This window comes from Caloenas nicobarica, chromosome 1 (assembly GCF_036013445.1).
Source record: "Caloenas nicobarica isolate bCalNic1 chromosome 1, bCalNic1.hap1, whole genome shotgun sequence".
In the NCBI taxonomy this organism is placed as follows: domain Eukaryota; kingdom Metazoa; phylum Chordata; class Aves; order Columbiformes; family Columbidae; genus Caloenas; species Caloenas nicobarica.
In genome coordinates, this window is record NC_088245.1 from 17,579,504 (window position 1) to 17,606,460 (window position 26,957).

Below are 26,957 nucleotides of genomic sequence, written 5' to 3' on the forward strand. Positions count from 1 at the left end.
CAGAGAATTGTCCTTGCTTCCTAATCAATACTGTTTTGGTTTTTGCATTGGTTTCCAATATTGAATACTGTGAAAGTGCTACTGCTAGGTCAGTAGAGAACTTTGCAATAATTTTTGAAATAGTTACTACTGTAGTCAGTTACAATTGATCAGAGCACATAATAGAATTTTGATATGGTAAATCAGTGGTGTTGGCTGATGTACTATAACAAAAAGAATTATTAGTACATAATTTTCCCTTGTGAACTTTTAGATTTTACACTTTATGGCAGTTTTATACAATTTGAAGAATAAATTTTTTAAAAATTTAAATATAGTGAAGAAAGTAAAAATGACCTTTTTTACAAAAAGAAATATCTCTCAAGATACATAAAAATGAATTGATATTCATCCCTTTAATGCCATGTTAAAATTTGAAATCAAGAAAAATTATGGTCCAACATCAGTGAAAAATTTTAGGATTATTTTTTGAACAGTTGTTCAGCTCTCCAATTGATTTTCATAAAGGAATTATTCAAACAATAGCAGTTGATACAAAAAATCTTTTACCCTAGTTTTTTGTGTGGGTAGTGGTTACATGAAAACAATTTTACACAACACCTTTCTTTTAAAATATATATCGGGAATTTTATTTTCCTGAATCTCTCTATGTAGAAAACCGTAACAAAAGAAGCTGAGTGGAGGGATTGTCATCCAAATATTCAGAAACATTCCTATGTATTTAAGTATTTTATTTTAAGATTTATCACTTTGGGGTTACAGTGGGGATATCTTTCTCATTATTTCAAACTATAGTCCGTATTATAGAGCTGCAATCCAAAAATAAAAAATGTAGTTAATACATTCAAACAAATACATGCAAATACCCTGCTATTTTGTCTATATAGCTTGTGTGTTAGATTTTGATTCATGATATTAGCTATAATGTTGGGTTCAGAACAGTCATGACACCATTGAAATAGACTTTTGATTTCTTATGCTGCTGGAAGGTATCATTATGAACTTCTAAAGATCAAATTCTTGTCCTGTCACTTATTAGGGTCTAAATTGTCATATTTCCTACATCATTTTTTTCTCATAAATGTATAATTTCATCACAAAAAATCACCTTAAAAAATCTCTAGCATGGCACATTTTGGCATCTAAGATGACAGCCTTTTAAAGCTACTTGGGCTTCTGCAATAGAGATGTAACTTCAGGGGCACTAGATTAGCAAGTAGAGAGCAATTGGTGCAGTAGTAGCTATAGGGTATGTATACCGTTAGAGAGACAGACTCGAAGTAGGACTACACAGTGTGGTGATTTACTACTTAGCTGTAGAAGCAGACCTAGACAATGTAAAAACGAAACACGAACACCTTAAGAAAACACAGAAAAATACATGGCTTGAGATAAGTAATTGAAGGAAAAGAAACTTTTTTTTTTTTCACCATAAACTTATACTTCTATGTGGTCTCTTCTTCAGGATAACTACACGTTTGCACAGCCAGGAATTCAGAAGAAAGTGAAAATGTTACAAGAACTTGTTAGTCGGATCGATGGTAAGTCTTAAAAGTTAACCTAATTTCTAACTGGTGTTTCATTGAAAGCATTTACTTAAAATGTTTAGAAGAAGTCAAGCCAGCGTCACTGTAGTTACCTGCAGTGGTGGGTGACATCGCCTGCCTCAGACGAGGTGTCACACTCAATCAGCTTGTGACACACTGGCCTTTGCAAGATCACTGTCCTGTAGCGTTTAAAAGAAAGCCACCAGAGCATGAACCGCTTTCATTACTTTTTATTAAGGCAATATAATCAAAATTCAATGGCAATTTCTTTGCAGCAGAGTAATGACCACGTACAAAAGGCAGCCAGTATTCATTTCACATTAAACTCGATGATTGTTGTAATTTGGGCAAGTCACAATGGTTGTTTATGGTTGTCCTTCGGCACTGTGTTTTGTGCCTTTGTGCATCATTTTGCTATCTGGAATGCCTGAATAATTTCTCTGTGGAATCCAATTAATTATGAACTCTGGAAATAACATCTTTAATATTATAGATAAATTACAGTGTGTGCAGCGGTAATTTTAGATTATGCTTTCATGTTTTAGCAGGGCACTTTGAAATATTCTCTACCTTCATCCTTAAAATAATTCCCTTCATGAAATGCTGACTGTCACATTGCTAGAGCAGAGTTTAATTAAATGAAATGCAAGAGATAATGCTTGCCCATTCTAAACGTACTCTCTTGATAGTTTGTTAAATTAATGAACAGAGTATTAACAAAATGTTGCCAAGCAGAACCAGGCATATATTTGTGACACTGGCCTGTCAATGATGCAACAGAAAAATATTTCTCGTGTAGCTTAATATTTGATGATCTTTTTGGAAAGATTAATTCCATCTTTTCATTACACATACTGTGAGTTTTTCTTGTGCCAGTGCCTGCTATAGCAGATTTTTGTTTGGCTGCATGCGTTTACATCTGGAATATTGGATAATGCTCTTTGTGCCCTTTTAGGATGTTACAGTACTTTTAATGATCAAAAACTAAGGGAAGGAGAAGAATGTTTATGTAAGATTATTGATGTGAAGGTGTGTAAAACTTTTTGCTGTAGATGTATTTTTTTGCTTAAAATGTAAATGAATATGAAAAATAGAAGAGACTACTTCTGTGTATAAGGTAGTAAAATATATATATAAAAATATTTTTAAAGCAGTGTATTGTTAGTTTGAAAATAATCTTAACTGCTTGCAGTGTGACTTTTGTAGTTTCATGCCTATATCAATATTAGTGTTTACGGTTCAATAATTTATAGAAGCAATTGATAGTATATTAAATGAAGTGCGTAATTATAATGCCTATAAATAGACTTACTGAAGTTGATCAATTAACATTCGTATAATTCTTTAACCAAGTTTTTAAAATGAAAAATACTGTATTGATAATCAACCTTATTGTTTTGTTTAATAAAAGTATTAAATGTAATACAATGTATTATTGTTTAGATTCTAAGAAAGAAATAAATATTGAAGGCTTATTTGTACCTTCGGTTTGTTAGGGATATCATTAAATAACTTTTCTCAATGGTTAGGTTTGGGAAGCATTATTTTTAAGGATTTACACTTAAATTAAAAAAAAAAAGGCAAACCAAAGCAACAGTTGTAGCAAAGAAATGTATTTTCTTAAACTGTCCTTTACCACACATTGTAACTGAAAGTAAAGTGTGGATTCCTTATTTTGATCTGATTTAAAATAATTTTGTGAAGTCTTTATAGGACTGTATGTAATAGGATGTTGTTGAAGTAGTCCCGCATCAAAAACTGTGTTTGGCTTTCTATATGTGGATCAAATTTTTCCTTCAATGGTTTTTGATCAAAATTGTATAGTATTTAATAAAGGAGGCAACCATTACAATATATATTTTACTTCGAACTATACTTTATGGCAGATTGTGTATCAGTGTCTCTGACTGCAGGTACTGCCAAGGTTTTTCAAAAGTTGAGATGGTTACTGAACAATACCTTTCTACACTACTTTTTTTTTCTGGTAGTTTTTAGTAGACATGAGTGTTTGCTGGTTAATGTTGATTTTTTTCATACTGTCCTAAATACTTACAAAGTAACATCTTGGATTAATCTTGTCTCTAGATTGTTTACATGGTTGAGTAGGAGAAGTTGGTTTCCTTGTTTTGAGCGGTGTGTTTGGAGAAAGCAAAGGAAAATCCTGACTTTAAGGAATTGATCATCTTATAGCAGGTCTATTTTACAGTGTGTGTTGTCCATGGGACATACCTGTACCATATGTAGAAAAGATGTTAAAGGAAGCTATTAAAAATAGTGGGGATTATGATGCTTCAGAGTAAGAGAAATTTCATTACATGTTTTTCATTGTAGAAAGTATGACGTATTTTAAAAAGCTGTCATTGCTGTTTGAAAAGGAAGCCAGTAGGATTTGGATGTAATTGACATTGTGGAAACCTAGAACTCTGTAGGTCGAATGGGGCTGCTGGAAGCCAGCGTTCCAAACCTCTGCTCTCCCCTCTCTGTCTAAGGGGACAGAACCAGCTTAGATCAGCCTGTGCACAGTCTTGCCCTGTTGAGCTTTGAGTAACTCCAGGGATGGAGATTCTGCAGCCTCCTTGGGTATGGCCGTTCAAGGGTTTGACCACTATCATTGTGAAATTATTTCTTTATATAAAATCTAGAATTTTTCTTTATTGAACTGATGTCCTCTGCCTTTTTTTTTTTATCTCTGTGTACATACAAAAAGAAACTGGCTCCATCTTCTGTACACCCTCCCATTAGGTAGTTGCAGCTGTTCACAGGCTTTTCAAGGATGAACAAATCCAGTTCTATCAGCCTCCTTTCATGTGTAAAGTGCTCCAGCTTCCTAACTGCCTTGCGTGCCCTCCACTGGACTTGCTCTTGTATGTCCGTGTCCCAGAACCAGACATAATGCTGCAGACATGGTCTCACAAGTTGTGAATACAGAGGAAGAATCACTTTTCCTGGCCTGTTGGCTTCTCACTTGCTTAGAAAACCCAGTATACTGTTGACTTGCCTTTCTGCAAGGACACACTGCTGACTTGGGTACAGCCTGGTGCCCACGAGGAACCTTGAGTCCTTCTCGGCAGAGCTGCTTTCCAGACAGTTGGTGCCTGGTCAGTGCTGCTGAATGAGGCTGGTCCATCCAAGATACAGGATGTTGGCTTCTCCTGAACTTCAGGAGGTTGCTATCAGCCATTCCTTCAGCCTGCCAAGATCCTTCCAAATAGTAGCCTTGACTTTCAGCATATCGATCTCTCCTTCCAATCTGGCATCATCCACAAACACAAAGATTCCACTCTATGCCGTCATTAATTGTTAATGAAGGTGTTGCACTGGCCCCGTTATTGACCTCTGAAGGATGCCATTAGTAATTAGCTGTCAATTGGACTTTGTACTGCTGATCTCAACCCTTGTAATTCAGTGGTCTAGTTAAAGTTTTGGATTTTTCAATATTCTTAAGGCTGTTTCTTTTTGTCTAGAAGACTGTTCTCTCAGTTACTTTCTTTTGCCAGAAAAATACATCAAAGTACACGTAAGAATAAAATAAAGTTTTAGTTGTTAGACAGGTAACAGTGAATGGGTACTCCTATCATTTCATAAACTTCTGGATGCCTCAGTTAAGGGATCCCGACCTGATCGGCTTTTTGATGGAATCACAACATAATCTGATTAAATTATGTTATTGTGCTTTACTCTTCTCCATTTCTTTTTGTGTTTGTCTTTTTATCTATGTACCGGGTCTGCTATACTTTAGCTAAAGTGAAATGTATAGTTGATATGAATTCAGTAATTTTGTTTTTTAAAAGGAAATCTCACAATCTATATTTACTGTAAATATCCTAAGTGCTAATTAAGGTTACTGTGGAAGAAAATAATATTCCTGTTGCTACTGTGTCACGTTATTTTGTTGATGCTGCTTAACTGCATGTTGAAGAGAATCTTAACATCGTAAGTAGCTGCATGAGTGGATGAAGCTTGTACAGCTTGTTTGCTAATAGTAATGGATTACCAGTGTATGAAAAGTGATGCTCGCCCTTTGGAAAGCGTTAAGGGATGATGTTAGTGATTCAAGCAACCTTCAGTAAGCCAGCCTCATGGATCACAACTCCTCTCAAAGTAACTGTCCTTGTGTGTACACTGCAGAACACTGCAGTAGACTTCAAGCAGTGCAGTTACTCTGTTAATTTAATCATAATCTCAGTCTGCTTGAACTCCAGAAAATAATTTTGATGATTCATGTGTTTAATAGAATTTTTGAGTTTGTTAATTGAATGTTGTTATAGACCAGATGGAATTTGAAGATAAAACATTATTCAGTCTCATTTATCTCCTTGTCATTGTCCTAATTCAGATTGTTCTAGGAATTATACAAAAATATCGAGAGGGAGGATCAATAGATATCTCAATAATATAAGGAATTTGTTATAACTAATTGTCTTTGCTGTTTCCTGTAATGTCAGTAGAGCTTTTCTGTTTTAAAATGATGAACCGTCTCATGGTTTGTAAAAAGTCACACTCACATGGCATACTGTCTTCTACTTTTGCTTCATTTAGGGTTGAAAGCAAAGAAATGTGGTACAGTAATGCCAAAATTAATTCAGGATTTGTGTTTCCAGAATTTATAAATGTTTACATTGGGTTGGTTTCATGCTTGGGAGAGTCTCAAGTCCTTCAGTTTTTTGTAAAGCATCTGGTAATTAGCTTAGAGTTTGAGGTAGCTGTTTGGAGAAAGCTGAGCATTTGTAGCTAAAAGTGGTTTTGAGTTTTCATAAACATTGATAAAAAATGTAAAAATGTGTAGCATTTTCCCTAAATTAGCAAGAAGGCAGTTCTAGAAACAAAATACAATAGCTTATTATAAGTTTGTTTTAATGTCAGCTTCTCATTAGCATTACAATAAACTACAAAAGCAGATTGACAACTCAATATAAATATTCTGCATCTTCCGCGAGGGTAAGTTTTTTCTATGTCTTTTATAGAAAAACTCCTAGGGTTTGCATCCATGTTCTGCACACCCTGATCTGTGGTTATGTTTTCTTGTAGTTAAGTAAATTCTGTGTTATTAGTATTCCAGATTCTTGCACCAGTAATCACCAGTCTTATTGTAGAATTGGCCCTTAGATTTTAGTAACAAGAAGCAGAAAAATAAAAATGCAGAGAATTACTAAAAAAAAAGAAAAAGCTAAAAGCTATTACTGTTTTTCCCCTTTTCTTTTGAAAATGGAAGTAGTGGACATATACGGAAGAACATGGAGTGCTGCATTTTGACTTTCCCGTGAGAAAGTTTATTTAGAATTCAGCTGTATTTTCCAAAGGTTCAATAATATTTCAGTATTTCTGCTGTGTCCACTGTGAATGCATCTTCTGATCATCTGTTTTGGAGGGTTACTACACATATTCTTACATATGATATTTTAATTGGGACAATTTCTGGTTTATTTCCAGTTTAATATTGTAAAAAAAATTATAAATTTTTCAAGGGGAAAGGAAGGTATTTTTGAGTACAAAATTAAAGTCGTTATATTTTAATTATTTTAAAGAATGATTGCTTTATTAAATACTACATAGTATTGTTTGGGAAAATATTTTTACTTATGCTTAGGTGCAGTTAAAATGTTCTTTCACCTTTTAGAAACATGTTATATTAAGGATTTTACAAGTACTATTTCTTTTTATTGCTGCCATATTGTAAATGTGTTTGTTTCATTCACTTCAAATAAAACACAAACTAGATAATGTGTTTTCTTTTAGTATTCTGAACAAATTAATCTTGGCTACACTAATCACACTTTACTTATTTGTGTCTTGGGTTACAAATGTAATGTCTGCGGTTCTTTAAATAATGCCGCAAGTAAGGACTTGTATTAAAGTACTTTCATGTTATGGCCTTAAATTTGTAGTTTGCATGTATTTTAGCTATTTATGCACATAGAAATTTGAAATATTAATCTGTTGTATGTATTTATATGTGTTGTGTGTATACATGTGGAGATCAAGTTTTAAAATTGTTTTTGTTTTATATATATTTTTGTTTATCCACAGTGAAAGAGCTTATTTAATTGAATCATTTTGTGTACTTCTCATGCTTTGAAATATTTGCTGTGGATGTGTCTAAGAGGTTCCTTGATATAATTCTTAGTATTTATGTATCTTGTGGTTTCTTATTTAATTGGAGATGTTATGAAACATCCTTCATTAGAATCAGATTAGCGCTGCTGGAATTATTCTTTTTAATGCCTGACTGTTTTTTCCGGGCTGCTAAAGTTTTAAATGTCCATACTTCGCTTGGGATTCCTACAGTTACTCCTCTGAGTGTTGAGTTTGGTGTTTGGCGTTCAGCAGGTTCTTGTCCCAAGAGAAATGCCTATTCCCATAAAACTGTCGAGCGCTTCAAACACAAACATTTCATGGTTATGCTCAGAACGTAGTTTCATATGATGAGTTAAGCTGCAAAAGTACTTAGAGAGAACTATTAAGTAGCTTTGATACTTCCATAGTTGCTCAAGGACATTCAGTTTCTGTCCTGATTGAACTTTTTAACCTGCAGAGAAAAAAAAGTGTTTTGCTTTTATATTTAGGAAAATCTGGATCTCAAAAAGGCAAAATGTCAACCAAGACTAGTAAGTTTTCTTACTAAACAACAGTAAGTTGTAACTCACAGAAAAAGTGATTTGTTCAATATACCATGATAGATATAGATTAAGTAATTTGGTTTTTAATGTGAATCTTGGGTATTCATACAATGAACTGAAGATGAAACTGTGGTAGTAGGTGACATTTGATCTATCTTTGTTACGTATTTAATCATGCTAATGATTTTTTAAAAATATGGTTAAAGAATGCTTAATTGTATGTGCAAAATTATGTTCCTGTTTAATTATATTGTGAAGCATTTTACTGACACCTATAATTTTGAACTAGGATTGTGTTGAATTATCTGGAAAAAAGAACTCTAATTGTAATAGTTGAAGGTATTCTTTAACCATGCAGAAGTATTTTGAATTGAAAATGGAAATAGAATTTACTTAGATGGTACTGCTGCTGTTCAAAATTAGTGATTAATAAGGACCGCCTGTGTTGGTCCAGCTTTATATGTCAGCTTGGTGCTGAAGTGATTAAAAGTCTTGCAAACATTTCATATTTGTTTTAATTTGTGCCATAAAACTATTTTTCATTTTAACCAAGTCATCTTATTTAGCTCACCAGTAGCTGTTTTTTATCTGATTTTATGGTTGTAATTACTGTATTGTACTTTAATCCACTCTTAAGTGCTGTTCACTGGGCATTATAATTATTTAATATGTCTTTTAAATCTTATTTTTGTGTTTTACCGTGGGGGTTATATTTGTGTTCCATCACAGAGTTCAGAGATCTTAGCGAGAGTTGACTGTAAAATCATTTGTAAATTCCTGACCTCTGTAAGCACTTTAAGTTTTGAATAGCCAAGATTTACTGTTTTCATGGCAAATTAAAAAAAAAAAAAAGTTTAATGTAATGGTGAATTTAAAAAATATTAGGCATAAGCCCTGTTATGAATGCACATAGTTATGATTTAGGAAAAGGCTGCGGAAGTCCAGTGAATACTACCTGGCAGTACAAATGTCTCATCAAACATATTTCTCACCATTTGTTGTACTCTGAGTATTAAGTTAGAGTTTCACCTGGAAACACAGACCATATATTTAACTTTTAGCTAGAATGGTAGATCTTCCTTGATTGCTGCCGAGTGGTTTTCCTAACAGTTTCCTCCATTTTGCACTGGGTACCACAGAGTTGTTACTTGCGTTTGATTCCCTGAGGCAACCAGCTCTTCCCCTCATCCCTCCCTTCATCAGTATTTTCTTATTTTGCTTTGGGATCGGTGTCTTGGACTTTTAGTATTGGAGTATCAGCCGTATCTTTTGTGTATAAAGAAATTATTTCTCAGTTACAGCTACTAGCTGTGCATTTAGTGAGCTAAATTCAAATAGATCATTGTCTCTAAATTGTAGGCCATGAGGAGAATATAATTTGGTAATACTTCTGTGTTTGCGCCAGTCATACTTTTTCTTTTTCTTTTTTTAAATGCTTTTATTATATTTCTTACAGTGGATGATGTTAGCCAGGTATAAAAAGCAAATTAATTCTGGAACAAGATATAATCAGCATGTAAATCTTTTATTTGGATCCTTGCTATTACTTGAAGCAGAATTGTGTATCATAATGAGATCTTGTCTTCAAGTGCACATTTATGATCTTTTGAATGTCTTTTTCAGTCATCAGGAACTTCTTTTATTAATGCATATTAATAAAAATTAATATGCATAATTAATAATACCTCGTTGCTAAGATGTAGTCTTGACAGAATTACTGTTGTTCAGACTTTCATTAGTTCAGTTTGGGAAGTTGTAAACCTTACTCTGTGTCTGGCAACATGTGGTGTTGAGATTTCACTCCAAACTCTTACCTTTGTCTCCCATAAACATACTGGCTTTGAAGAATGTAGAAATGATCCAGGAGGAGAGAGAATTAAACACAAAATTTGCTTTTGATAGGTAGAGTACTCGAAAAGAAAGCAGTCATTTACTGATAACAAAGTTCCTTCTTCTGGACAGCAAGTTTCAGTAGGTGAGAGCTATGATTTGAAGGAAATGGCAATGTTTAAAGGATCTAGGTATAGTAGAAAAGATTTCAACGTTTTTGTACTGTCTTGACTGAATGTGAGTACAGGTGAGCTGGTGGTGGATATGTTGGTTATGGAGTCCCTAACCAAATGAATGCAGCTGCATGAACTGCTGCATGTTAATCAACAGTCTGTGAATCTAGACCAGAGCAAAAAGTGCTGCAAAATGACGGAGGACGAGCATGGGTGACCATAGCCATATGAGGGCTGACGTGATCAAAGGGATGCTTGTTCTCTACGGAGATCTGGGAGCTTGCAGGCAATAGTTATGAAAACCAGTTTTGTCAAATGTTTGTCAACCTTTAGCAATCGCATCTTTTCAGGAGGTTCTGGTCTCATGAGTGCAAGCTTGCAGGGACAACCCTTATGGGTAGCACTTCTTCTAGTAAGCAGTGTTCCTCTAGATTATGTAGTTTGTGTTATAGTACTGTCTTTTTTAATAGCTACCCACACTTTTAGGAAATTCAGCTGAGTAGAAATAAATGCCTACGGTAATATTGCACTAAGTAGAAGAAAAAATCTAGTTGGTTGCTTTGGACAGTAAAGGAAACAGTACTAAAGTTTTGTAGATGAAACTGGTACTTGGAAGCTGTCAGTCAAATATCAGGTCACAGCATTATGAAAAAACTGGAAAAGATATGTTACTTTACACTGTTCACTTAGATTGTACGTAACATCTCATACTTGCAATGGGCTGGGCCATGAAAACTTTTCTGTAGTGAAGAATTTGTAAGATTGCACAAGAAGTGAAACATCATTGTTGCCTACTCAACTTCACACAAACTGTGACAGTGCAGTTTACTGGTTTTAGTTGAATGGTCCAACAAATTCCAGGCTTGCAAGCACATCCCTTGTGAATGAATTAGAGATTAAACTATTGCACAGTAGTGTATTGGAGAAATCTGATCAACCATGAGGTAATGAAATGCCAAACATTGTAATATTTTGACTATTTGTCAGAGGACTATTTGTCAGAGGACAAGTTAAAAATGGATTTGCTATAACCTATGTTACGAAGCTTCATTATCACCACTGACTGTCAAATTGAGAGAGTTAAGTAATAAATAATAATTTCTTACTACATTTGACCTAATACAGGAAGAAAGGTATCTGGATTTTAAATTCAACTGATTAAATTATTTTCAAAAATTCTTCCTAGGGAAAAAAAAAATTCTGCAGCTGAAAACTTGCTGGATTTTTATCTTTCTTACTGATGGACAGAAAACAGGAGGAGAACTTTGGATCATACTGATCTATTAATCAGTTTTTTAAAAGGTGTCTGGAAAGATGTTGAGCTGTATTTAACAGCAAGATTTAATTGGGGGAAAAAAACATGAATAAAATTGTGACTGAAGACCTTGAGAACCTCTGAAGTAGTTCTTAGTTATACATAGTAGTTCTATCTCTGCTGGGTTGCTCCGTTAGTTTATTACCTGCCAAAGAATTTTTTTGTTTGTTTGCTTTAAAAAACTTCTTTTCATTGTTAGATTCATATTTTCATACATGGTACCTTCCAAAAGAGTCATTAGAGAATTAAGACAAGCTTCTATGTTAATTCTGCAAGAGACTTTGTGTATTTCAAAATGAAAAGATTTCAGATTTTGAAACAGTGGTTCTGGGTGTCATGCCTTCTTATTAGGTGTGCCTGTGTTATTATTGCAAAGTTTATAGATTACAATGTTTATTTATTTGCAATGTCAGTTGTTTTAAAAATAACAATGTGGCTAATTAAAAACTGAGATAATTAGACAGTGGAAATTCTCATCTCTAGTAGATGTGGAAATTGTTTTCTGAAATGTATCAATGATTCACGCCGTTTGCTTTCTTCAGCTTGTCTTCCGTTATGTTAGTCTCTGAATTAGTCTGGAATGCTTGCCTTTATAGGCATGGTCGAGAAAGAAGAAAATCCTGCAATAGTGCCACTGGAAAGCAGGAGTGCGAGCTTATTTCTATATCATGTTTTCGTACATTAAGGAGCAATATACAAACATCACTTCACGTGTAAAATGGCAATGCCAATAGGCCTCTGTGGCAAAGGCTGACTCATTATTTTGCTGTTCATTTTGGATTGGTACCAGAGGAGTTACTCTTGTAGCTATTGTACCCATTTCAAGAAGAATTGTGTAGCTCTTCTTGAGAATACACACTTTTCTTCCTTTTGTTGAACTAAAAGGCCTATTTATCAGAGATTTGTTAAAAATTATCTGAAATGCAGTTAAGCTACAATTAGTGCTTTTTATATCTACCATGAAATATGTATAAAGTTTTGATAAAACGAAGTTAAAAATGGCGTGCCCAGGGTATGAAACACGAGTAAAAACCAAACTTTAAATGATTTTTCAAAAGTGTCAAAACTATAAAGTCCAACGTCCGAAAAGATTGCTAGGCTTGATCGAAGTCTTTAAGTAGAAGTCAACACCAAAAGGCTAATATTCTGAAGTAATAAGTTATGCAGATGGATGCCATGGAACCATGCTCTGCCACTGTAATTTGGCAATTCACGCATAATTTTACTATTATTTTGCTGTTCCTCTTTACCTATATGTACACTTTCTTAACCACTCATTCTGTCAGTATCCCCAGACAGGACAGCAGTGAAGTTGTGCTTTACGACAAGTTATTTCTGTCCTCACCCATGGCTTTAGTTTGTGATTCTATAGTCACATACAACTTTAATTCTGAAATCAGTAACACAGCATGAGGAGCTGATATTAAACATTACCAGTAAATATTTTATATGTTTAGGTCATTCTGCCCTAAGAAGCATCTGTTTACAGTGGCTAAATGCAGTCATTCACACTAATATATCCAAGAAGTGTATTTATTAAAATTATGAATAGTTATTAATGCTTTTTATGTACAAAATACATATTATTGGCAGTATGCTACTTTGGAATGCATCTGTATAACATATTTTCTAATCAGAAGACTTGCTTCACCAAAACTTTATATATAGATCTACTGAAAGTATTGGGAAACTTATTAAATGTAGTTCGTCTTTCTTTCGAATTTTGATGAAAGAACCTTTTTAAAAACCATAAGATAATTTTACTATCAGAAACTTCAGTAGAACTATTTTTTTAGAAAATACTTGAAGTCTGAAAGCTGACAGTAATTATATATCTTGCTTGTTCATTGCACACATGTACTTATTTTCACTGAAATGGAAAATTTAAATTTAGATTATGACTGTCCAAATTACCTTTATCAGCAAAATAGCCTCTACTCATGATTACTTACAAAGTAGGAAGAATTAGCTTTTTCAGTCAATGCATCTTCCATTCCAGTCTTGCATCAATTGTATATAATGCACAGAGTGCATCAAGAAATTCATTATGCCTATTAACAACTGTAGTTGAAATTTCACAACTGGCACAATTTATTGTTCTTCATTACATACTTTCGATTGCTGCAAGCAACCAAATGAAATTTGTTTCTGCCATATGAAGAACAAAAACGTTTGTGAGTTACTAACTTCAGTTAGGTATAAAACTGACTTTTTTGCGTCCTGCTTGATGTAGTGGGTTATCTAATTATCATACTCTGCAATATAGGTATCTAAATGTGATATTTAAAAAATAAATTTAACATAGTATCTCACTGCAGTATATTTAACTTGCAGCTAAATTTGTTGAGAGCAAAGGTAGATACACGGTAATAACTTTGTACTTGTCCTGAAAAACTAACATAACAATGGCACGCCAGGTGAAGATCCGGCTGAAGGGCAGGGTTCAGAGCGTTGCAGTGATTTTTATCAATGTTTTGGATGCAGCAGGTGAATGCACCATTAGCAGGTTTGTTGATGATACCATAATGGGAGATGCTGTTGACTCTCTTCAGGGATGAGAGACCTTGCAAAGGGATCTGCATAGATTGGAGCACCGGGCAATCATCAATGATTTATTGAACATTTGAAAATGTAACAAGTCCAAGTGCTGGATTCTGCATCTGTAACTGCAGGTGCAAGTATAATTTGGGAGAGGAGTGCCTGGAGATCAGCCCTGCAGAAAGGGATCTGGGGGTGCTGGTTGGCAGCAGCTCAGTAGGAGTCAGCAGTGTGTGCCTTGGCAGCCAGGAGGGCAAACTGCACCCTGAGGTGCATCAAACACAGCACAGCCAGCTCGTCAAAAGATGTGATTTTTCCCACTGTAATTGGCATTGGTGCAGCCTCACCTTGAGCCCCCACAATTTAAGAAGGATGTGAAGGTCCTTAAAAGTATCCAGAGGACAGCAGCAAACCTGGTGAGTGGGCTGGAAGAAATGTCCTATGAGGAGTGGCAAAGGACTTCAAACTTGTCTAGTTTGCAGAAAAGGAGGCTGAGGGGTGACCCCATGGCTACAGCATCCTGAGGAGGGAAAGTGGGGAGGGAGGTGCTGAGCTCTTCTCCCTGGTATCTAGTGATAGGACACATGGGAATGGTTCAAAGTTGCTCCACGAGAGGTTTAGACTGGACATTAGGACATGTTTATTTACCGAGGGGGTGATCAAACTGGTGTTTGATCAGGCTTCCTAGAAGAACAGGCTTCCTAGAGAGTTGGTCAGTGCCTCAAACCTGTCAGTGTTTAGGAGGAATTTAGATAATGCTTTAATTTTTGGTCAGCCCTGAATTGGTCAGGCAGTTGGACTAGATGATCAATGTAGATCCCTTCCAACTGAAATTTCTATCTATGCTATGCCATTCCATTCCATCTGTTTAGAAGTTAGAGGCATGCAAGGCCTCTGTGTAGAAAATGAAAATACAGAGGCTCCTGAAGCTTACGCTATGTTCAAAATGTGGACTTCTACATATAAGCTGCCCTCTTTCTTTTTTAAGCCTATGTCTCGAAGGTTGCAGAACATAGGTGATTACCATCTTTGTCTTCTCCCTCCAAAAACTTTTCAAGGTGAGGACTTGCTTCACCAGCATTTTACAGAGGGAGAAAGGTTTTCACTGTGCAGAATTCCATGACTTTTATAAAGCACATTTCTCGATTATTTGCCCTGAGGAAGGGCTGCAGAGTACACCCAACAGATAGCTGCTGTGTTTGGAGTGCTGACTGGACACTTGTAGCACTTGCACAGGTTGCTCACTTTATGCAGATCTCAGCCCAAGCCTTGAGATTGACTGTCATCTCTTTCCCAGCTGAGGCAGCTGATGAGTTTTGCAGAAGGCCTGGGAAAGAAGCTGGTGAAGGTGATGGGAGGATATTGGGTTTGTAGAATTTTAGTCCCAGCCTCTTGGGACTGGAAGGCTGAGACTATTATGGGTAGTAGAAAATCCATTATAAAGTTCTCATGTGATGTTAGAAATATCGACAATATGTAGGCATGGCATACATTGGCAATGCTGACATACTTTTCCTGTACACATAATGCCAGAGAAGGAGAGGGATTATCCGTAACATGATGAGGTGACTTAAAAGAGCATGATATCATTGCCTCTCCACCCTTATTCTTTACCTTTTTACATCCCTCAGTAGTAGTTCGATCGATTGTATAGCAGAAGTGTCCAATTACCTGGTTAGTGCTATACATAGAAATGAAATTAATAATTTAAAAATTCACACATCTTTATGTATAGCTACAGCTTTTAAAAGTTCCCAGGGAAAGTAACAGTTTTAAGATGTGCAGAAACAGTTTTGTATATTTTTCTATATTTATATTACAGAAGTATATGACTTTAGGAACATGGATTCCAGGTCTGCTGAAGAGTGCTTTACCCACAGATATACGGAGGCTGAGAAGTGCTGTGCAGAAATACCAGTGCTTTATGCATTTCCACGGGTATTTGTTTTTAGACACCATTGGAGATGACCTTTGGACCTTTGGTGTAATGTGTTGTGACTGGTCTCATTTTTAAAAGAGCTCACTATTGGTTGTTTGGAAGATCACCATGTACTCATTGTCTTCGCTAATAATACACCTCTGTGAATGTGGATGAAGGATGATGTGGGTAGCAAAATTTCCCAAGAATGTATTTGTATAAAGACAGACAATGGGAATGTCTTATTTAGGTTTTAACAAAGACTTCTCGTCATATATTTATCCAAAATAAGACATTAGCATTTCTGCAGTAGCTGTCTTTTACACCATGCCATTGTCATACTTGAGCCTGTGAGCTAAAACCTGTTAACCAAATGTCTGTGATCTGCTATAGTATATAAAATATAGTATATAGTGTCTGCTATAGTATATAAAAGCAATGTAGTAGATTAGTTCTATTGGTTCTAGCAATAACCCATGCGAGCGATTATCACAGCTTTCAAATAGGAAATGTGCTACAGTAAACATAGTGCGAGTGAGTACTGATTTAGAAACTGATTTATATTGGTTTTTATTTGTTATACTATGAAATCATTTAAGCTGCAAATTATTTAAATTTGTTCTCGTTTTTTCCCAGACATTAATCTCACTTTTTTTTTGGTGTCGAATGCAACCTTTATATGTATTTTCCTCATATTTTTAATGATGTCTTCTGTTTATTACCAACACTTTATTTTTTTAAGCCATTATGTTATTTGCAAACCTTGTTTCTTGTAGTATTGCCCCAAATAATTTATAGACTAAGAAATTAGTGAGAATATATGTACCTAATCATTTCACTTTATAACTTTGTATATTTTTTTGTGGCATATTATAAAGCTCTGACCTTAATATTTTCTTGAGATAGAACAACTGAGACCAGTTGTTTAAGCCATCTAGAGGCAGAAAAATAAATCCAATGTAATGTTTAGCTAGTCATTTTTATTTTGGGGATTTTCATTCAGTTGTAAGAGTTTGTGCCTGTACCACCACATTTTATTGGCTTGGGATTGAAGGAGGATTTTATTTTTTCAGACAGCGTATTTGGTACTTAAGGACTTCAGAAAAGTTGCAGTAAAATGTCTGTTTATTCTGTCTTCAGAACAAGTTCATAGGCACTTGGATCAGCATGAGGTGAAATACCTGCAATTTGCTTTCCGTTGGATGAATAACTTGCTCATGAGAGAAGTCCCGTTACATTGTACCATCAGGTTATGGGACACATACCAAGTAAGTACTTTTTTTAACCTCCATAACTCTGATAATGTGTTTCGGACATGCCAGTTTGTTTGCCTGCGTGTGGCTTTTCTTGAACCTTTTGTTTAGTGTCATCTGAGAATCATCGTAATAAGGGAAAAGGCCGTCAGTGATCATTAACACTTAGAAACATTTAATGTCTTCAGTCTTCTTGCCCTTCCAAACCAAGCACTTGATACCATGATAATTTCTAGTACTAAAATGAACACTCACTCAAAGCATGGGTTAATGCCAATGCTCCCTTCTGTCTCTTCAGAGAAGCAAAACATTTAATTGTGCTTAATCAATGCCCTCTATCGATTCTGAGTTCCAGGCTTCTTACTGCCCGTCTGCTTAACTGCTCAGTCCAATACCAGCTTCCAGTCTTCTGTTCTCAGCGTTCATCCTTCTGCCGTGCCTTCTGTCTTATTGTTTGTCCAGACAAAACTCCTTATGTTACTGACCTCTAGTTGAGGTAATGATTTTTCCTCAGTAATTTCTTGCCTGACTGTCAAGTGAAGGAATTGGTATCAGAGAAAAACTGTTTACCCGGTCGTAGTTCTGTTACTTGACATTCCAGTAGCTTCTGGTTGCAATTTTTAACTATGTATTTAAACAATATACTCAATAACTATCTTTGTTGTTGAAGTTAACAAAAAATAAAAGGAAAAAAAATTAAATTCCGTAACAATTTTGAACTGAATTACTTTTGTAAATATGAGAATAACTCCTAATTTATGTATCATAAAGAGACATAACATCTTTAAATGTCAGTGTCGTTACATCTGCTTGTTATGTAGGAATGTTTAGTTAGTTTCATACACTTTAATGCCAGAATGCCCACTTGGACCATCTGTCCTGACCTCTACTAGAGGGTTAATAATTGCTGGTTATGTTTATTTAGTGCAGTAAGTTATTTCAGTGAAGTTTATTTTGTAGTATGGTATCCAAATCTAATAACAAAATGTTAAGAAATGAGGAGTCTATCACTTCCACTATTCATCTGTCCTAAGAGGGGGTATCCTTGCAAGTTTTATTTGGTTGTTAATCTTCAACAAATTTCTGATTTGAATTAGCTGTTGTTTCCATCTGGGGTCCTTTTACCTCCTTCGTCTCATTATAACGTCTGTTATTCATTTTAATATCTGTTACTGCCTGGTATTTTCTTCCAGTGGAAAATATTTATTCTTTATAAGATCTTTCTGATAAACTGAAAGATTGAGCTATTTACATGTTTCACTGTAATGAATTTCTCTCAATTTGAATAACTTCTGTTGCTATTGCTGCAGCATTTCTAACTCCTGAAGGTTTTTTTTTTTCCACCATGCTAACTCTAGCACTGTGTTTGGTAACTGATGATGAGTCTCATCAATGTGCTAAAATTACGTGAAAGCTCTTACGTAATGCAGCTAACCATCCATATGCGTCCAAGGAGTAGACATTTTTGGCTCATCTATGAGCTTTGATTCTACAATAATGTTGACAAATTTCTTTTGAAGCCCAGGTGTGTGGTTACATTCTCAAACTAATTGTTGCTGTGCTGGAAGGACAGCATTTCTCATCGGTAGTCCATAGGCACTTGGCAGGTTACACTTCAGTGGGATCTTTATCCATAAGTGGTTCTGATTATTTAATTCTGATTTTGAGCAAATTCTGCTGTATTACAGTAGTTCTCTATAGTATTTAAAAGCTTAATACTTCTGTATTTACATGGGATTTCCAAGTGTATGTTTTAAGTGAAGGTTTCTTATACCTAAATGGGATTCTTATACCTAAGTGGGATTATTTTTGTGTATTAAACATGATGGAGTAATTCTGTGTTTTGACTCAGCAGGTGCAGCAGATCTGTACTGTTTTCTAGGTATTGTTATTTAGCAGACTGTTCCACATGCACTTCTTGGTGAATAGTGTATTTAAAACCAGTAGGAATATCTTAATGTAGACAGGCACCTATATTGCCAGCCCTTTTTTGAAACAACCTCAAGGAATTCCACAAGTTGCTTATCAGATTTCAGTTGTACTTATAGCCAGTTTAATATCAACCTATAATGTGGATCTTATCAACCTGATAGTACGGATAATGAACGCAGTGAACCTACAAGAGCCGGTAAAGTTTGTGCGAAGTTTTTGCTGAAGTGTTAAGCAATGCTACAGATTTATACATGAATAAATTGTCACTAAGCCATTCCGTGGCATATGATTTCTAATTCAATCATTTACAGCCATATCAGCAGTGCTGCTTTCCAAATGCAAAACACTTTAGAGATGGAATTTGTTCAGTTAATTTTATCTCCTGATTCATGTTTTTAACTGTAATGTCTGCTATAGGCCAAAATGTCATTTAGAGGTGCATTGGTAAAGAAGCTTTTTGGAAGGGCTAGCTATGGATGGACCTGTGATGTTGGATTTGAAAGAGATTTCAAATTAGTAGAGGGAGAAATATAATAGAGAATCTTACTTTTGAAAGAAATTTAGCTTTAGATGGAAGGACCAATTCTACTAATAATAGTAAGGAGCTGGGGAGATGTTTAACTGCTTTTCCTCACTGTACCGAAAGGCTGATGATACTGTTATTGGGTTTGGTTTTGCTACCTCATGTGTCCTAATGCAGGAAATTAAGAGAACTCGAATTACTGTAAACAGAAATGCCTTTAACTGCAGTACAAGTTCAGAGAGAAGGTGAACTAACCCTGTCGCAATGGAAAATGAGCAGGGACTGCAGCCCCCTCTGTACTGCTGACAGGAGGGTTTTGCTCAGACTCTACCTACCTTGCGCTCCTGGGAAGAGATGGGGCATTTTCCAAGCTGCTGGGTACAGGCAGCTCTAGTCCCAGGATACAGCAGGGCTCAGGAATGGCCGAGGAGGAGGAGGAGAGTGAGTCTCAGCAGGTGGGACTGTCAGATTTCTTCAGGTCTGCACTGGCAATGCCTTCTGCCTACCCCTTTTCCTGCAGAAACCCAAGGTGATGGTGGATGGCTTCCCCCCACTCCCAAGGATTAGAGATAAGTGGTCTCTCTTGAACGAGAGGATCCTGCTGATGATGTCTTCACAGAAAAAAGCATTTTGTCTCCTTTCTCTTTCCCTCTCCCTATCAAAGTTGAAATAATGGCTTGTCTCACTGAGCTGCGTGTTTTCCTCTGTTTGCAGTGGAAAGATAAATATTGTGCTGCTGCTATCTTATATTCCAGATTGGTCATTCTTAGAGCAGGCCCCATTTTCTCATGAACTGCAGCGGGGGTTTTTCAGGTGAATGACAGCACACTTAAATAGTCCGCTGTTATATACTTCCGAGCATGATAGATAACTGTTGTTGTCAGGAGTTGTTAGAACTGCTTTCTGTCTCTCAAAATTTGTTGCAGTTCTTCTGTTGACTTTGGTGAGAATAGGATTGGACACTTAAATGATGTCTCCACCTCTGTCTTGGTCTGTATGGTTGCAAAAGTACTCTGCCTGGTGTCAGATTTTCTATCTGGTTTAATTTAGGATTCATCAGTTGTTCGTTAGACTCTGTGAAGTAAATCGTATCTAAAATACCTGTACTTGAGCTAGTTAGAGTTGAGGGGAAGAGAAATTTGGCAAAGTTCCCAAACTCTCACTTTGGTAAATACTCTGGTATTCTGTAAGTGTATCTATGAAATCGACTAAAATATACATCACTGTCTTCTGTAACAGAACTTTGAAAAGTAGAAAAATGGAAGACATTGTGTGTCTTACTTAAAAAGCGTATGTTCTGAAAGCTTCTTATTCATAAATATTTAGTTTGGTTTTTTCTTTAAACTGAATTGCATTTAAATGAGAGTGGATTGTCCCTCTTTTTCACTTTGTTTGGGCTTTGCTATTTTTTTTCCTAAGATAAATGCTGTAAATACCTCATAAACTCTTTCAAAATAGAAATAGCTTGTTAAGTTATGCCCCAAACACTCAAATTTTAAAACTGTAGAACTGATTAATATGAATGTTCATAGTCATTTTCAAGTGTGAAAGATTCCACAAACCAAAATAGTCTAATGTAAGACCTCAGTTTTATCTTTTTGTTATTTCTTGCATTTTTATTTTACATTTTGTGATCTTTTTTGGCATAAAGGATTGGTAAAATGAGATAGCATGATGGCTGAACTATTCAAGATGTACAAGTGTTTAACATATTTCTATGGATTTAGGAAATTCAAGTTAGTTTTATATTTATTCCTTGCCAGGTAGGCGTTTTGACACTAATTTAAAGATTCCATTGTGTGTTTGAAACTGACTTTTGTTGGCTTCAAACTCTTGCTTAAAAGATTCGACATACTGTGTTAGAAATGATGGGGGTATCTCCATGCTCGGTGTCTGTGCTGTTTTACTGTAGATAAATATTTTAAGTGTTTACCATCAAAACCTCAGAAAGTATCCTTGCTTCAGTTTAAGGCATTTTGTTGAAGCTTGCATCAGGTTTTTCTTTTGGTTTATTTTGTTTCTTAAAATGTGTGTTGCCCTTGAGGCACTTTTAAGATCTTCCGTGTTAATGCAGCTGCGTACTTCTCTGTTGGGGGGCGGAAGCAATGCCAGTGCAGGGATGGCAGCCAGTCTGCACTCTTCATCCGTGACTAGAAATGACAATACAGGTCTTGAACATTGGTTGTTTTGTACACCAATACTTAAACAGTGTTTAGTTTCAACTGTCAGTATTTTTGAACTGCTTAAATATTGAGTTCAAAACTACACTTGATTTCTGGGCAGTTTGGAGCTGGAAGGAAATTTATAACAATGCCATCAAATCATTCTAATACAAGATAGCATGGTGTTATACTGACTGCTGTTTTAGATAGGATGAGAATTTTCATTCGCATGTAAGTACTTCATTTTATTTACTTTTCACGTAGAATGGAATACATGTATTTTTCATTACAGTGCTTTCCTTCTGATCTGGTGATCTCACATAAATTAGCTTTTTGTGCTGTCTTTTGTGCAGTGATTTCTATGTGTAAGTAACTCTAGAGGTACATAATTTGCAGAAGAGACACTGGCTCAAGTTCCATAGTTAAAACCTTGTTTACCTTGTTTAGGGGGAAAAAAAAAAAAAAAAAAAAGAAAATGAAAAACATGGTAGCAGCTATGTGCATTGGTTTTGATTTTAAATATATGGTGGCAAGTGCCATGTGAGCGTTTACAGTTCAAGTGTACAGCTTAATATTTTCTCCTGCCAGGAAACCTTTTTGTTTAGTACCACTTACCTGGCTGCTGTATTGTCAGCTCACCAGTTGGCTGGTGTAGTTGAAATGAGTCACACACACACTCATTGGATATACCGCAAAACAGGCAGGTGAGACAGGTACTGTTTACAGTGCCCTGGCATCCTACTTTACAGCTTTACCCTTTTCTTGTGTGAAGAAAACTTTAGCGTTACCAAGGCATCTTAAAGCTTACCATGGAAAATAAATGCAAATTAAAGCATATAATCCTAACATGTAAAGTGCAAAACAGTTACAAAATTACAAAAGGCATAGGAAAAAGCAAATAATAACACTGATAGAATTTGACAGTACTGGTGAGTTGATTTACTGTCTCACTGCTGAAATAGATTTTTCTCCTAGTTCCTGTTACCCCCTGCTCCTTGGCAGTGTCTGTTAGTTTTCTTCAGATTAGCCCAGTGAGGAGGCTGATGAGCACCACAGCCAGTGCGAGGGAGAGAGGGTGAGAGTGCAGAGCTGTGATTTGAACCTAGTGTTAAATCAGAACAATTGCATGTCCTTTTCCAGCTTATTTACCATCTTTTCCTAAGAAGATTTTCTTTCTCAGTAGAAAGTACATTTCTCAGGTTGCATCTGTTAGACAAACCTCAACAGGGCACCCATTGCTGGTGGAACCTACTGGCTTATGCTTCTCTTCCTGAAGTCCTGCAGGTGGGTCCAGAAAAATGTATTTTTTCCTCCTTGAAGCAGAATCTTTCTTCTTCATCCAGGAGACTGATGCTTCCTTTGCTCAAAATAAACATGATTTCATTTTTCTGGAAAATGTATGTCTTCATTAGACAAAGTATTACCACATATACTTGACCAGCCATTTATATCCTTCATTTCTTCAAGGAAGGGTGAAGCTTATTTTCCCGCTCTTTGACTTAGTGTTCATTTTTGTTGTCGTGTATCTCATGTTGGACCTTATATACTGTATTGACTAATATGGTAACAGACATCTTTATTTCCCATTTATTTGTTGGTATAGTTTATGTAGCTCATCACTAGCTTTTGATCAAGGGGATTTTGTTTAAAACAACAACAACAAAGACCTAATGTTATATTTTAATAAACAACATTGGTATAATTTTCCAGAAGTGCTGAAGACCCCAAAATCTTATTGAAGCTCATGAAAAACTGCAGAAATACCTATCGGTACCAAATATATATAAATTCTAAGATGACTAAATAGTGCTACTAATGTGATTACAGATACAAGCTTGAAGTCTAAGTGTCTTGGAAAAACGCTTGGTATAACCATGTGTGCAAATCTTACTCAGCCAGTCGACTGATCCCAGAAATCTGTTGTGCTCTTTTCTTGACTTCTCAGTTATGATGTCTTCCCCCCACCCTTCTTCTATTGTTAGCATATTTTGTCGTATTTTCGAAGTTTAGGTGGAGCTTGAGTGACTCTAGTCATACATACCTTTCTTATTGATTGTTGTAAAAAATCTTGCTCCAATTTTTAAGGTAAAAACTTCACAGTGCTTGCTCATGGGAGCATAGGAGCGTGATGGAAGACAGGAGAGAAAGTCTGGCAAAAGGAAGAATTTCCCTTGGTTGAGGAGGATCAGGTTAGAGATCGTTTAGACAAACTGGACTTCCACAAGTCCATGGGCCCCGATGGGATGCACCCACGAGTGCTGAGACAGTTGGTAGATGTTATTGCAAAGCCACTCTCCATCTTCGAAAGGTGTTGGAGAACAGGAGAGGTGCCTGAGGACTGGAAGAAAGCCAACATCACTCCAGTCTTCAAAAAGGTCAAGAAGGATGACCCAGTAAACTACAGGCCAATCAGCCTCCTCTTGATCCTTGGAAGGGTGATGGAACAGCTCGTTCTGGATGTCATCTCCAAGCATGTGGAGGAAAAGAACGTTACCAAGAGTAGTCAGCATGAGTTCACCAAAGAAAAATCATGTTTGACCAATGTGATAGCCTTCTATGGTGGTATGACTGACTGGGTAGATGAGGGGAGAGCAGTGGACATTGTCTACCATGACTTCATCAAAGCTTTTGACACCATCTCTCACAATGTCCTCATAGGCAAGCTCAGGAATTGCAGGCTGGATGAAGGCACGGTGAGCTAGATCATGAACTGGCTGGAGGGCAGTGCTCAGAGGTTGTGATTCTGTATATCTTTTGGGATGACGATGTGTTTTGGTATTATAATGAGACTATAATGAGCAAAGTTCATCCACAGGACAAATTTCGACACATCTGCTGGCTCAGTAACTAGCATTTTGGATGGAGTGGAACATTTATATTTTTAATTGACAGCGGCTATACCATCTGGTTCCTGTACCTGCCTTGTACACGGGACCTGGCCACGGTATCTCCACACCGCTCCACCCCCCATATTCCTTAGCACCAGTATACTGGGCTCCCCCCATGCACGACCATCCAAGGATGCAGGCCAGGCTGGGATGGGGTGTGGGGAGCCATGCAGAGCAGATTCCTTACCTGATGCGCAGCTGCCTTATATGCTGAATATGTGTATATAACTTTATTCTTAATAAGTGTATCCTTGATAATTAGTTTCAATAATTTGCCCTCTCAGTAATTATTCCACCAGGGGATTAGGGTTACATGTAATGATGTCACTTGTCTGACCATTAATCATTGAAAGTTAAGAAATGTTCAAAAACGCAGGTACATTTGTCCTGTGTTTCCATTTTTTACATACACTGAATCAGAGATTTTGATTCCCTGAGCATGAGAATGATTGAAGTCTGTTTTTTGGTAGAGTTATCTCCTGTGATTAGTATTTATTTAAAAATAAGAATAGAATCTATTAAACTTGAAACAGGAGTTAATTTCTCAACAGATAGCAGAGAATCTACACTAGAAAGATATTGTTACTACTCTAGTCTCAGTCAAAGCCTTAAGCCACCTGAGACAGAGACTCAAAATACATCTACTGACAGCAGATACAATTTTTTGTGGCCAGGAATATTTTTTGTTTTGTGGGAGTTTGAATGTCTCTTTTCCATATTGAATCCATGATACTAACTAGACAATTGTTCTCATCCGTTTCTTCAGCAGCAACATAAGACCTCTCACTGTCCTACTGGTCTGGTCTGTTTTTTATATAAAGCATAGTTTGGACCATAAATATCCTTGAACCAGGTTAGGCGAAGTGGACAACAACAAACATTTAGAGTAAGAGCAAAAGAGTGGGGATGGTATATACCCTCCTGTCGTCTTCTACTCAGAAGCTTTACATCTCTGTCTGTTATACTTTAAAAAACCCTGCCCATTGAGTAGTATTAAATATTTATCTAATTGTTTTAAAATATACTGTTCAAAACATCCTGTGGCAATGATTTTCTGCAATTTCTTTATTCAGTGTGAAAAGAAATTCTGCTCTCTGATTTAACGAAAGATTCATTTGAATTCACTTCCACCTATTTCTCTCATTGTGAGAAATTGTGTCAAATCATTATTCGCTTTTTCCCTGTCACCTGTTTTAAAATGATTTTCTATTTCTGTATGCAATCACTCCTTTTTCAAGCTGCAAATATGTGTACTCGGAGAAGGCATTTCATGCACTTTTTGTGCTTTTCTTTCTTCTCTGTAGTCTTTATAGTTTTACTGTAAAATTTATTTCTGTCATATACTAAATGGAAACATCTTCAAGAGATGAAGACGTCATAGATTCACAGTGTGAGATGAAGTTGTTTTCTGTTTCTTTATTTCTTTATTTATAATTTCTCGTGCCTTTTCTGCTCTTGAATATAGGTGCTTTCAGGTAACTGTTCATAGTCTAGCTTGTCTGTCTTGGTGGTTAATGTCAACAACTTGAACCAAGAAAAAACTACATCTTCATCACCTGCGTAGCTTTAGTACGCAGCATGCTTGTAGACACTTAAATTTAGAAAGCTTAATCTCAAAATAGAACCTCTCTGAATTTCTGCAAAAAAATGAGTTTAAATGCCTTTTATAATATTCAAAAGGACCCTTTTCATAATGAAATTCTGGGCCACTAGATCAACTGTTTTCATTGTAAATATGTGTGGATTGCAGATCTTTTTGCGTACACACAAGGCAGTGAGCAAGGGAAAACTACCTTTTCAGCAGCAGCCAGTGCTCTTATTTTCATAAAGCAGCTCTGGAACTCTATCTTGTGTAATTTTCATAGTGCTGTCTTTGGACATGGATTATTTTTTTCCCTCCCACCTCTGTAGGAACTGCATATGTGGGGGTTATTTTCATAGTCATATCTCCTCTTCATGTGAAGATGTGAGCAAAACCGTTTAGCTCATCCGCCTCACGCTGTTGCTGCGGCAACTCTTTGTCAGAACAGGGATGCTTGTGTAGAGGTGAAGTATTATCAAGCGCCATTCACATACAAGACATTTTATTGAGTTCAGTGTGGCATTAAGTGACTTCCCATAGCATAGCAAATAAATTATTGTAGGTGTTCCTTAAACTCATCAGTTGGTTCTACTTACAAATTTATTTTCCTGTTCCTCTAAACGAAGAGTTAATGGTTCTTCAATGTGTAAGCTCCTTTCCTAGTGCTACTTATTCGAAT

General features: G+C 36.0%; 1 protein-coding gene across 3 annotated transcripts in view; it reads left to right on the forward strand.

Annotated features, from left to right (window-relative positions):
* The window catches only part of TBC1D22A (TBC1 domain family member 22A), a 164,505-nt gene that overhangs the window by 78,229 nt on the left and 59,319 nt on the right, over positions 1-26,957 (forward strand). For all 3 annotated transcript variants that reach the window (XM_065657979.1, XM_065657988.1, XM_065657994.1), the window contains exons 10-11: positions 1,466-1,541; positions 17,079-17,206. In XM_065657979.1, coding sequence (XP_065514051.1) covers positions 1,466-1,541; positions 17,079-17,206 — 204 coding nt within the window. The remainder of the gene's footprint in view (positions 1-1,465; positions 1,542-17,078; positions 17,207-26,957) is intronic.